The sequence below is a fragment of the Ciconia boyciana genome, chromosome 1 (genome assembly GCF_034638445.1).
Source record: "Ciconia boyciana chromosome 1, ASM3463844v1, whole genome shotgun sequence".
Lineage (NCBI taxonomy): Eukaryota > Metazoa > Chordata > Aves > Ciconiiformes > Ciconiidae > Ciconia > Ciconia boyciana.
In genome coordinates this window covers 68,908,905-68,922,975 of record NC_132934.1, presented here as the reverse complement: position 1 = coordinate 68,922,975, position 14,071 = coordinate 68,908,905, and the positions used below count along the sequence as shown (strand labels likewise).

The following is a 14,071-nucleotide window of genomic DNA, read 5'->3' as shown; positions in this document are numbered from 1 at the left end:
GTGGGTTCTGAGTTTGCAAATTGCTAACTTTGTTGACACACAGAACGCAAAGCAGTATTTCAAATGTTGATATATGTTGATGTATGTTGATACTATAAAAAGAAAATAACCCACATCATCATAAAAACCTACTAATCCATCATTCCCATCCTTGTAATACAATGGACTCTTGGTTAACTGAAAGAAATCTGTGTATGCTGCTGCAGGCAGACAAAAAGCAGGTTTCTACTGTGTCATGAAGCAGCTCCGTCTCTTCACTGATCAATAATAAAAAATAAAACAATAATAAATAATAAAATAGTATAAAATAAATATATTTATTTTACATTAGAAGACTGACAGAAGTATATGGTATTTGGTAGAGTCACCTGTCATATGAAAACCCATTTTCCAGAGAACAAACTCTACTGGTGCCTATACACAATCATTTACCTTCATCTCAATAACAGTTTGCAGAGCCTTTGTCTTGGCTGTGTCAGGAGCATTTTCAAATCGACGATGGATCTCCTGTACCAGCAGAAAAGAAAGGAAGAGTTAGTCTAACAGCATTTTGTCCCACTTACCAAATACAACAAAATTACTAGAAGCTTCTCTTTCTAATACATAGCATAATTCTATGCTGCTTTCTGATGTTACGAGTTCATACATTTTGTTTTATCATTTCTCATATCAAAGAAAGGATAGGTGAAAGTTCATTCAACAGAATCACAGCCTCAGTTAAAAAGCCACAACAGAAATGGCATCTTTGACCACCTACTTACTCAAAATAAACACTGAAATGACAGCTGTGTCTAATAAAACCCCCTATTATCTGCCTGCTAAACTAATCTAAACTATTACTAGTTTCTCATGGAAGACATACACATAATTTATTTGACTAGATGCTTACTGAAAACAATAATGCTATGGTTTCTGTTTCAACAAGCTATAGGGTACAGCTGTGGTGATAATTCTCTTTTTCCAACTTTTTTACCCCAGAGTAGCAACGTTTAATTATGCATGATGAAAATCTTTCTCCACTGGGCCTCGAAGGTAGCTGAAAGTACATGACTGGATAGCACATTGCTCTAGAAGCTCAGAGTACGCAGACAGGAGGACACCAAAGTCCATGTGATATTTCTATTGATGTCAATTCACAGAACTAGCATACTTTGGACTGCTTGCTAAGGAATAAAATGATAGAAAGCTGAAACAACTTGTTCTACCATATAAAGTAGTTAGGGGTTTCAAACCAACAAGTGGGAATACAGGAGAAACAATATAGTATCTATTCCACTTTTTAATTATTTGTCTTAAAATCATATTGTCCTTGCACCACACACTAATGTTAAATGTAGGAATGTGAATACTGTTAGAATGTTAATATTATATGACATAAAAATACTTTGGTGCCCACAGAATATGAACTGTGGTATCAGTTAACCTAACAACAAATTGTGTATGTGCTCACACACACAGTTTAGCCACCCACTCCCTTCAAACACCTAAAAGACAAATCCAAAAAGCCATCCACAAACTTATATTTTCAATAGACATGGTGAAGAGATAACATTTTCTATGGTAGTCATACATACAACTTGCTCCATATGATTAATTATTTGAATGAGAAAGGCGGAGTTGTATAGTGCTTTACAAAATACTGAAAACACTACTTGTCTTGTAAGATTGTTAAGTGCTCTTACATAGCTGTGAAGTGAGCAAGATAGAAATGGTTAGTGATATGAAATGGGCCACAAGAAGAATTTTGCATAAATTTGGCACAAGGACATTTGCATAAGTTGATGCCTGTGAATGGTAGTAACAAGAAAATCCAGAAGAAGGTTTGTCTGTCTTTAAATACTATACTTGTGTATTTCCTGAGAAGCTATTTTTACAAGTATGTTCGCAGTGTAGGGTGGTATTTTCTGAAAAAAATACCTCCTGAAAAAATAAACCAGAAAACCCTTCTAAATATATTTGTTTCTCCCATAGTCAACAGAAGAGTTGAGAGCCTCTAGTCATGTATCACTGACACCATATAGACCAGAGTGGACCAATACCACTATTATTCTTGTACTTACCTGTACCTGCATTCACATAATGGATTTACTCAAATCTAAACAGCCTAGCCAGACTTTTCTTTTGGCCCAAGATCTCCTGTATCTGCCTGTAATGTACACATCCAAAGAAAGGGCAGTGTGCATTCCTCTCTGCTCTTCTTCTCAACTGATGGCCAAAGCACAGCATAATCAGTAATTTCTCATCAGCAGCCTTCCACACTGTTCATCTCTAGAGCTCTTCCACTTTTCCATCTGCCTACAGGGTTAGGGGCATGCTTCCTTTTGTCTACAGTCAAACAGATACGGCTTCTACCTATTCAACAGGTTTTAAATCAATGAGGCAGCCACTTTATCTTGAATATGGTGATGTTAAATCAAAGGAGGGGGAACATACTACACCATGATGCTCTTTCCAGGGGGTTGATCATAGGGCCATCTAAAGACTGCAGGCATTATCTCTGGGATCATCTCCTTAGCAGAGCTGTAAGCTTTTTTGAAGCAGACAGCAGTCAGCCCAACCAACTGAACCTTTTTCTACCGTCACCTGTACCCACCCTCAGAAGAAGAAAAAAGAAGCTGTCAGCACACAGGATATCATCAGTACAAGCTGGACCAACATCCTCATGTCACTTTTATTACCTACTCCATCTTCAGCATTTTTCTTGAGACACATCTATGAAACTACTTTTCCAGTCTGTCTCCACTACTTACTATCCCAGTTGCCACCTCTTCAGAGGTAATATTTTAAAGATTCATTTGGTTATGCTGCTATACATACTGTTAGCAAAGAAGCTCATCATGAGGTTGAATTTGCTTTAAAAATGTCATTTCGGCTAAGCGTAGCACAGTCTGCCACATACTCTGCCCATAAGAAACTCAGAGCTTATCTTACTACCCTCAACCAAGGATCAGAGACAAAAATCATAGTGCTACATATTGCCTTAATAAGAATAAGCTATGATGAGCTTCTAACACTAAAGACCGGCCTGAGCATTTAGAAATATGACGGGGAGCAGATCCAACACACCCTCCACCTGTTTCCCAGTGCTCTTACCAGTACCTGTCATGAAAAACATGACTCTTCTTCAGTGTCCTTGCAAAGGACACTTTTAGAAACTGAGAAAACAAAAGATAAGAAGGTCAAAAAATAATATGCCAAAAGTCTATTTTGAACAACGTATTATTTTTATTTTAGTAGTGCAATTACTTACTAGATAATTTCCACTTGTGCAGAGACATGGTCTCTGACGTGAGAACATAAAAGCAACTACTCCTATGGAAATGGAATAGACGGACTACACAGTAGGAGAACAGCATGTCACTAAAGGGATGCTGACACAACACCGTCTGCTTTTTACATTGCACAGCATTTTCCCAAATAGAAAATTAGAAATTCTAAGCTTTTTCTTTAGAAATGCCTTTATCTCCACTGTCTGAAGTGATGCTTTGCACTTCGGCAAAGGAAATGTCCTACTTCTATCATCTTAAGTAATTCCACTGTGATTTGGATGACATAACCTGCTGAAAAACACCTCCCACCTCTTGACTGCATAGTAAGGACTTAATTTGGCAACATGCCCACGATTCTGAAGAGCCTGAAAACAGGGCTACAGGCAGAGTGAGGCTCCCTAGAACACAGATTTAAGTGTGGCTGCTGAAGGAAGGTGGTGCATAGACATCCTTCTTAATTGTGAAATATAGGTTATGTACTTATCTTTCAGTCGCAGAATGGAGAAATACTAATATATCATATCTCTGATGTATTCAGATTCTATTGTGGACACACAACACATAGATGAATGAAAATTAGTATTTTCATCTTCAAAACAGGACTTTGCACAGTAATTGAAAGCATAGGGCCACACACAGATATCAGGATCAGAAAAATACAAAACTAATCCTTCATTCCTTGCAAGTTACCCATTCTGATAAAGCATTATTCCTTTGTTCTACTTTCATACATAAAGAACTTTTGCATATAACCGATATTGTTCCATAAAAGATTAGTAAACTCCAGCGTCTTCTTACCTTTAAATGCAACTGAAATTATTATAACAACGGGTGGCTCTTATATATATGTTTTATGTTTTTAATGTTTTTATACATTCAATGATTCCTTTACTCTAAAAGATAACAAAAAGGAAAAAAGCTACCTGTTCCCAAGTTATGTGCAACATGCATGCTTTTATCTGTTAATTATTATTACTATTAGAAATATGCACCGTATTTCTTTTTCAGTTTAGCCAGTGGGAACTTCTAGCCACCAGATATCATCACAACATTGCCAAGAATATCAAAGAATGCTCTATTATCCAATTTCTGTTCCAAGTTTTATGTTTAATACCCCATTATTACAAGCTACTAGAGCTTCTACAATTCTCTGACATGAACAAGAAAAGCTTTAGGTGGAGGGGCACCTTATTACCTGTTTGGCACTAGTGCTACCACTACAGGTATGCCATGTCCACTTTGTGGGTCTACAATTTAAAAACAATATTGATACATTGAAGAGAGTTCAAAGAATGACTGCAGGAGCACAATCTGTCTTTAGAAAAAAAATCAAAACAAAAATTATGGTACAAATTGATCACAACTTTAAAGTACCTTGACGGGCAGCAAAAATTCAAAATGGGTTGTTCTGTCCAAAAAACATTAAGATTCAGTAACTAGAAACTGAAGGCTAGAAATAGTCAGAAGTTGTAAACCCTGTGGCCACCTTAACCAGAGCTGGAGTTGGTACTTCATCGCTACTAATTTTTAATTAAGAATAGCTATCTTTCTTTAAAAAAAATCTACTTCAAAAAAAGATATAAACTAAAGGTGTGCATCATATTACATCTGCCAAGTAGGTCTGCAAGGTAGCACAGTACGCCTATGAGAAACAATACTGTAATTTTCTGGTCAGCATAATTACATAGAACAGCTGATCAAATGTACTGAGAACACTGAATATGTAAAGAATAGCTGTGATAAAGTGATTTTAATGCACCATAAAGAATGACAAATTCTGTAGGTTTTTTTCTTGACCAAGAAATGTAAAAAGAATTGAAAATTAGAGAATATAGCTTAGAATTGAAGGAGTCCTCAATACTGAGCAGTATCAGCACTATTTCTTAAAAATATTAACAAATTATACACATGTGCATAATAATGAAGGGAGGAATTTAACCAGAACCTTTTCTTCCTTCATAACCTGGCTATATCTTTCATTGTTATCCCCTCAGTTACTCCTGCCTCTGATTTTGCATGGGATTTGGAAGAAATGTGAAGGTGTGCTTTTAAGCAATGATGTTTTTATAGTGGAGTAGGCTGTATGCTTAAAAATACAGTAACTTATCTCTCAGTAGCACCACAAGATAAGCACTTTCCAAAGCAAAAAAGGACATGCCTTCCATTTCCTGCAGAACCTACATAATCAGGCAGCACGTATCACACAGGGAATAAGAAAAATATGCTCTTTCATACATTAATTTATTTTTTAAAAAATTGACAAAAAATATGATATGCAATTAAAAACACAGCTGTAATTCTGACTTATTTTATCTTAACTGGCCTACCCATGTCTTTGTATGATCAAATATGATGTTCTGTGCAGGATCTTTGCATCATTCAGTGGATTGGATAATTTTAGTTAACTAAAAAATATTTGTTTTTATTCTCCAACATGTAGTCCAGGCCTTACTAAGTGAATGTTATACCTTTTGTACTTAACGTTTAGTTTCCCAGATGACTTTTCCGTCAATCTTTCATGTCTAAACCTTTAAAAGATTTTAGCAACCTAGTTCCAATTAATTACAATGAAATGCAAATGTTACAACCAAAGGAAAATTTCACGAGCATCCATCAGTTCAGTATTAACTATAATTGTTAATTTTAGAAGTTATTTAATAGAGCTATAAGATCACATAGATCTATAATTGTGTAGAAGGACAAATTGTACCTGACTAACCTGATTTTCTTCTACAGTGAAGTAACTGGCGGTATGGGTAAGTGGTGAGCCATGGGTGTTGCATGTCTTGACTTAAGGCCTTCGACATGGCCTCCAAACATCCTTGCAGCCAAATTGGTGAGATACAGACTGGATAAGTGGTTAACAAGGTGGGTGGAAAATTAGCTGGACTGTCAGGCTCAAAGCCTGGTGATCAGCAGTATGAAGTCCAATGGGTAGCTGCTTACTACTGACAATCCTCAGAGGCCGATACTGTGAGCGATACTGTTCAGTGCTTTTATTAATGACCTGAACGATGGGATAGACAGCACTTTCAGCAAGTTTGCAATTATATGAAATTTGGGAAAGACAGGATTTGGGAAGACATTACTTGGGAGTAAGCAGTGTACCCTTGCTGTTTAAAAAACAAAACAAACAAACAAAAAAACCCAACTGCATCCTGGGCTGTATTAGCAAGAGTATACAACCAGAACGGAAGCAGTTAAGAAGAAGCTGCTCTATGCAGCTCTTGCGAGACCACTGCTGGAGTACTGTGCCCAATTTTGGGCTCCCCAGTACAAGGAAGACATTGTAAAGATGAAGAGAGTCCAACAGACAGCCACCAAGATGGTTGGGGCTGGAACATATGATGTAAGAGGAGAAGATGCAAGAACTGGGTTTGTTCAGCTGAAAAGAAGGCTTGGGGGAAACCTTGATGCTCTCTAGAGCTATCTAACTGGAAGCTGTAGAGATGACAGAGACAAAAGTCTTTTCAGAATTGCACAGTAGAAGGATGACAGGCAATAGGCAAAAGTTGCAGCACAGAAAATTCTGACTTGGTAATATGGAAAAGATTTTACCAGAAGAGCAACCAAACGCTAGACCAGGTGCCCAGAGAGGTTGTGGAATCCCCATCGCTTGAAATTGCCGATTTGAGCAGGAGGTTGCATGAAATGACCTCTGGCAGAGCCCTTCAACCTGCATGACTCATTTACATAAATATCTTTACTAACTGGGACCAAAAGGTGACTGGATAGTATTACAATTGTTTAGTTTCAGGATTTTTATGAGTATTTTTCAGAAAGTACTCGATACCAGTAATTTTAACTTCTATTTCAGCAACACGTAAAACTGAACTGAAACAAGAATGTATAATAAGAGTCCTGTATAATTTATCTCATTACTATTAGAGTTTTGCTTCTAAAAAGGTATAGTTATACAAGTTCGGAACCAATAATCATGGTCGTTTCTTCAGAAATTATTTCTGTATTTTTCCACTTGTCATTTCCTACATTTGCAAACACAATCAACATAACTCCCTGAAAAATAAACTGATTGTATTAATAAAGAGTATAACTTTGAAAGATATGCTGAAAATTGCACACACATCAGTGATGGAGGGTGCCAGGTGCTTTCAAGCTCAGTTAACCCTGGCTAAAGAAACCCTTTCTCTGTGTTTTGAAATTTTATGAATACATTCAGACGGTGATTTCTAAATCCAAACAAAACCTCAGATATTAGGACACTTAAGTTTGTTAACAAAGGCATCATCTAAAGTGAAAATTAAAACACAGCTTCCAGTTCATCTCAGTATTCCAATCAGCAAGAAACAAAAGCAAAATCCCTCAAAACTTCAGCATTAGAGTAAAAGCAAGATAAAGATGAGAGAGACCAATTCAAACAGTCCTATTACTTTTAAGTAGCAAGTCACTGTGTTGAAAGCTGACTACAGAAGCGTGAATTCAAAAGCTAAAGAAAAGTCAATTAAAAATTAAAATCTTAGTCATTTAGAAGTTTACATATGTGCTATTAGTTCTTCATTTTTCCTTTCTTCCCTCTTATTTAAGGTGCAAACGCATATATTTTCTACTTAAATTAGCTTCCAACTTGTTAATGGTATTTTCAATTTTTTTTTCTTCTACTGCAAAGTTTCACACTTGTGGAAACAAAATTCCACAAATTTCATCTCTACTGAAGAAAAGTGCAGGATGATATTCACTTCAGCAAGGAAAGTATACCTAAGCTGTAATTTGTAAACAAAGAAAATCACATAATATATATTGACAAAGAAAATCTTCTAATACAACAAAACATCAAAAGACATTAAAGTTTACGTGCTTTAAACCTCTAATCCCCAGCCAGATATATGCATTTCTAAATTGTTTCACATACTTTTAAAAATCCCATCTAAAGGGGATGGAGGTGCTAAAATGAAATAGTTAGGAATTTTGCCTTGTGTGAATAAAAAGAAAAAAAAATCTCTTTGAAGACTAAGTAGCTTATTCACATAGAAAAAAATTGTTTGAAATAAGTTTAAAAAATTATATCTCTGTAATTTTAGCCCCCTATGCTAGAAAAAGCATATGAATAAACCCATTGAAATTTTATGGATTATCCACTTTGATGAGATCATAACTATAATACAGAGAAAACACCCTGACAGATGAGTGCAGTTCTGCTTTTTTCCATTAACTTAATTCCTACACATTATTAAATTATTATATAAAATTAAGAAATTTGCTATACAAGAATCAAAAAGTGTTTATGATTTCTTTGTAGTCTGGAAAGACATGAAACAAGTATGTTATTTTTTACTCTAATTTTTCAACTTTCTAAGAACTATCAAGCTACCAATGTCCGAACTGAGGAAAGATGAAAATTATTTAATATGTTTGAACATTTTTAACAGTCATTCTTTTATAAAGTGACACATAAGACATTCCGAACTACAACGGTATCAAAAGAAGCAAAATGTATAAAGAATAAATTATGCATGCTCTCAAGTTGCAATAACCCATTTTCTCAAATTTTGATCCACAAAAGCTCTATATGCTTTAAAAGTACTTCAAGACCAATCAAGTGATTCTAATAAAGACATAACTATTTAAATTATCTTGATTTAAATCACTTCTCCCTGCTATCCTCTTCTAAAAGGTCAAAAGAATGAAGCAGCAACCGAAAAAGCAGAAACTTAATTTTTTTAACTCATCAGAAAGAAGTCCCCTAGTATGAAGGTAGTAAGAGTTCCAGTTACTGAATCTATCTACTCCAGCAAACCAAAAATTCTCTCTCAGTGTGTCTTATTTATGTTGCAAAATCTTGGAACAGGACAAAAGCGTTCTTTGAGATAACTCTAATTGCTCCAATTAAAATTTCTAAATCCTGCTCTGAGCCTGAAGCAGAAAAAGGTAGGAATTTTAACACACACACATGGAAAAAGAACTTATTTGCAAAACTTGTCACAGTTAATTAAAATCTGGTCAGATAAGGCAAACAACCTTTCTCTTTTCATTGAGCACTGTTCAGCAGTGCTCCGATGGTATGTTTAGATGGCACATCTATCCTTTCTTACTGATCTCCTTGCTGCTGCTGTTTGGCCACCACAGTATCAAGTTTGATGATCTAAAGCTAAGTCAAGTATACGTATGCTATATCCCAGTGCGGTCGCTCGCTGCTCTGACAGACATCTGCCCTAGTGGAGACATTAATAAAGAGTGCTCACAGAAATTTAGTGTTATTTCCTAGAATAAAGTGAGCACTGTTTGATTCAAAATAACTACAAACAGGGATCAGTTCTTGTAATAAGGCCATACTAGATAACTGTAATACAGTTCACAAACAGGACTTTGTGGGGTTGCCATTTCAACAAACACTGAAGATGAAAAGAAATAATAGCTTTTTCTGCCACAGCCTCTTTCCTTAAGTTCATTGTAAATAAGTGCCCTTATGAATGACCCATTTCAGTGCCTGCTTTACATACAAAACCACCCTTTATTTGTTAAGCGCTACATCCCTAACTCCTTAATTCAGTGTTGCACTCGGCTGTATTAAAAATCCATCTTGTTTGAATGGGTCCAATTATTAAAAAAAAACCAACAAAAACAAACAAAACCAAAACCAAAAACACCCCACAAAACTGTAATTTACTACCAAACACAGTTTTTGTGACACAAAGTGCAAAGCTACTGTTGGTTCTTTGCTCCACACCACTGTAACATGCAAACCTTGAATCTAGAACTGACTCCTGAAAAAAGCTTCTAGATAAAGAGCTTTCCTTCTGTTTCCAAATAAAAGGCTGTAGTCAGCCATCTGTCCCAGACCTGGATTCACAGTTCAGGGAATAACTGTCTAATTTTTGTCTATAAAATCAAATGGCTGCTTCATTCTTTATGATGAACTATGTTGCCATTCTATTACACTGATATTTCAATGAACACCTCACCCCACCTTCAATGCCTGCTTAGCCTCAAAGTTTGAGCCAACCACTCCCTTTTCCCAGGAGAATGCTATAGCTACAAGATCACAGTTTACCTTGAAGGGAGACTTGTTTTTGACCTCTTGCTGAAGATATTGACAACAGCCACATACAGCCCATCACAAGTCACTTGCAGGACTGGCATACCCTTCATTATAAATATGTAGTAAAACTGTTATGAAGGAAGAAGAACTAGCACTGTGCATGACTTCTACTGCATCTTTTCAGGAAAAGCCAATGGTTAGGGCCTGTATATTATCAGGACTCTGAATGTATGTTATACAAGGCATAATGGGATTGACGGCTTCATAGGTGTTTCAGGTAGACACCAATAAGCACACTGGCCAATGAAAAGAAAAGAATACATTTGGGAACTTCCCCTCATGCACCCTCCTTAGTTCTTACGATTTGAGACATCAAAGGATATCCCTACCCGAGCAGGAGAAATGCAGTGATATGTCAGCATACCCTGGAGACTCCAATCAGTATATGCCACAGCACTGCTGTGAACAAAGATGTATTTGGCTTGCAGAGTATGTATGTCCAGCAGCAACCCAGAGACAAACAGGTCATCAGGTTAACTACTGTTGTAAAGTCTGTGCTGATATCCCTTGTGAAGGAGAAAGAAAATGGGACAACACTGCCAAAGTTGTTTGGCAAATATCTGACAATAATACACAATGAGCAGCTTCTTTTTGTTCCCCTGGGTAGAACCAATACAGATAGTTGTGTTTTTATCCTTTCTTCTAGGCAGATGAGAAATTTGGCCTACACTTTTTTCTCCAAAAACTCTCAAGAAGTTACCTCTTTATTGACTGTGATGCTAGAAGTGTATGATTTCAGTTCTTTCTTCAGATATATATTCCTAAAGACAGAGAGTAATGAACAATTCAAAAGAGAAAGGTTTAACCAAGATGGTGAAATGATGTTGGACTGTCCTTAGGAATCATAGTTTCCCCAAAGTACTCCAAGTGTCTAGAACACCAGATGTGGATACAATCACATCATATTCTGTCGTAAGCTGCACTGATATTTGGTGTATCTATTACTCTGTGTAGCTGCGAAAAATGTATTTCTACTCAGTGCATCTAGCATTTGGGGTGGAGGAGCAGGGAGGTTGTCAAAAAGAGCACAGCAAGCTTCGTTATCTTTAGAGCTATGTGCTGTCACTGCCATCACTGATAATTCTGCAACAGGTGAGTCTGGAACAATGAGGTGGCAGTTAATGTAACTTGGGAGCTATGCTGGAAGCTGCAGTCCAGCTGCTGGATTTCATCAAGTATTTCTTGCTGGTATGATAATAATTTTGTTTCTGAAAGTTAAGTCTAGAATACCAACAATAATATGAATCATCTTCACTAAGACTTAAGAAGGGGTATTCAAAATAGCAGCCCTCTTTTTATAAGCTATGAAGCTTAAGCTTGTTTTCTAGGGTGGAGGAATGTGATGCAGCCACACTGTCATCTGCTGAAATCAGGGCATCCAGATCCATGTCTGTGTTCAGATGTTCAGTGAGACACTTAATTTTTCGTTATTTTGTGTTAATGAGAGACCATCCTCTGTATCAGTGAGTTGCCAAATACATCCTATGCTGGATACAGGATCTTTCCTATGGACTTGTATGGAAAGATTGCTTGAGTTCCCTGAAATTCAGGACATTTGGGAAAAGCCCAAGAGAATCAAATCACTTATGGAGATACCTCTCACTATCTGCAGGAGAATCCATTTCATAACCTGGACACGGGAGACTGAGACAGTGCTCTGGGCGATGATCAAAGATACGCAATATCTTCTATATGAGGAACAATTAAGTAGCATTGGACTTTTCAGCCTGGAAAAAGAGAGAACTTCGAAGGGATATGACAAATCTAAAATTGTGAGTGGCACAGAGTCTTGGTAATGATCACCCGTTCACTGTGTCTTCCAGTGCAAGAGCAAAAGGCTGTCAATGAAACTACTGGGAGACAGGTTCAAACTCAAAAGAAATGAGGCAGGTTCTTCCTGCAACAGAGAATAGGCCTGTAAAACCACCTACCAAATGATGCTACAGCTGCAAAAGTTTACAGGGGCTCAAGATACTGACCATGTACTTGGATGGCAGATCCATGGAGGATAAACTGACAAGTCACAAAAAGTTTGAGAAAACCCTCATCTGTAAATAGTTGGGAAGATGGGACAGCATTACAGAGAATTATCATGTTTGCCTTGTTCTTACCCTTTCCTGGGTGTCTGCATATGCCCATTATGTGAAACAGAATGCTGGACTAAAGGGATCATTGGCGTGAACCAGTACAGCTATTCCTTGGTTATGATCTTATCGGAACCACAAGTCTGGGCTCTCTAAGAATTTCCTTTCCTTAGGATATTAGTGCAATCTTTAGTACAATCACAGTAATAGCGATAGCTGAAGAAATCAAAGAATTCACATTTAATTTTCGAGGTCAGACTGCTGGCCACTGCACCTGCACTGTCTAAGAAACCTTCTAATGACCTTGAGTCTCAACATCACACATCGAATTATATGTAGGCTTCAAAGTTGAAAAATGAAGGGATACCTTTTTGCTTCAAGATGGAGATCTGTATTATTATTTCCAGCAAAGATTTTTACCAGAAGTCTAACACAGTTGTAAAGTCAGAAACAGTACTAGTGGATTCTGACATCTCAGAACTTGTTTTAGCTAAGATGGTCAAAACTGCTATTAAAGTTTTTCTCGGCTTTTCTAATGTGTTAGAACATGAAGTATAAATGCTGGCCTCCCAAGCACATGCAAATCCCTTTGAGATACTAATGCTTCCTTTAACAGCAGTATTTAAAGAAGAGTTCAGCATGCCTTTCCAGATACTGGGAATCCTAGATATAGAACCATCAAGAAAGTAGATTGATTTCTTCAAGGCAGCTCAAAAATTCCATAGTTAGTATCTGGGGTAGCAAAGGGCTAAAATAACCAAGAACTATGGAAAGAGAGATCAACACATAATAAAGAATAGTTGAGGAGGGTGATGCAGACACACCTAAGAGGTTCTGCACAGAGACAACTTTCAAGTGTGGAACAGAGATAGCAACTCTGAACCAGATCCTGCAGAGCAGAGCAACTTGGTGCTCAGAAAGTCAGATGCAGTCAGCTACAGTTCAGCAACATCCCCTGATTTTCTCCAGCCTCCTAGACCCCCAAGCATGAGACCTGAGTTTCATGCAGACAAGTCTGAGTTCAGTTAGCTCGGTCTACCTCAGAGCTCAATGACAACACACAGGTACTACAAAACCCTTCCTGATGTGACCCAGCTCCATAAGGAGATAATTTGGCATCTCTGCACATGGCACCATGTTTCCAAGGCTACTAGGGTGCTCAGCTTCAAGGCTGGATCCCACACTGTATCAATGGCTTGAGCTACCACTTACAGTACACCCAGCTTACCGTTCTCAATGCGTTAGAGCTGGGTGAGCAGTAAGGAGTGATTAATTTTAAAATGTCAGATAAACAGCATTTGCACTTTCAAAGTCATCTCTGCCTTCTCCAGGAAATCTTTTACCATAAAGGTTAGGATTTAAATGATTGATGATTTCCAGATATGTGTGAATGAAACAAGAATTCTTATCTCTCAACATCTACTCATCAGTAGCAGAAACAAAAGTAACCTATGCTGTCCTAAAAAAACTACACAGCTCCTGCCAGCTTTTCATTTATGTTGCTGGACTTAAAGCAGAAACAAATGGAAGCCATTTGGGGCTCTTCCTGAAATAGATACAAGAATTGGAACTGAATTATCATTGGTTGCTAAATAAAGGAAAAACTGTAGTGTAGAAACTCTGGAATCATATTATCTTCACTCCAGACACTCAAGAGATTA

The 14,071-nt window shown here is 37.1% G+C and overlaps 1 protein-coding gene across 4 annotated transcripts in view; it reads right to left on the bottom strand.

Annotated features, from left to right (window-relative positions):
- ERC1 (ELKS/RAB6-interacting/CAST family member 1) overlaps positions 1–14,071 on the bottom strand; it is a 319,812-nt gene that overhangs the window by 231,655 nt on the left and 74,086 nt on the right. For all 4 annotated transcript variants that reach the window (XM_072873069.1, XM_072873097.1, XM_072873087.1 and 1 more), the window contains exon 4: positions 433–507. In XM_072873069.1, coding sequence (XP_072729170.1) covers positions 433–507 — 75 coding nt within the window. The remainder of the gene's footprint in view (positions 1–432; positions 508–14,071) is intronic.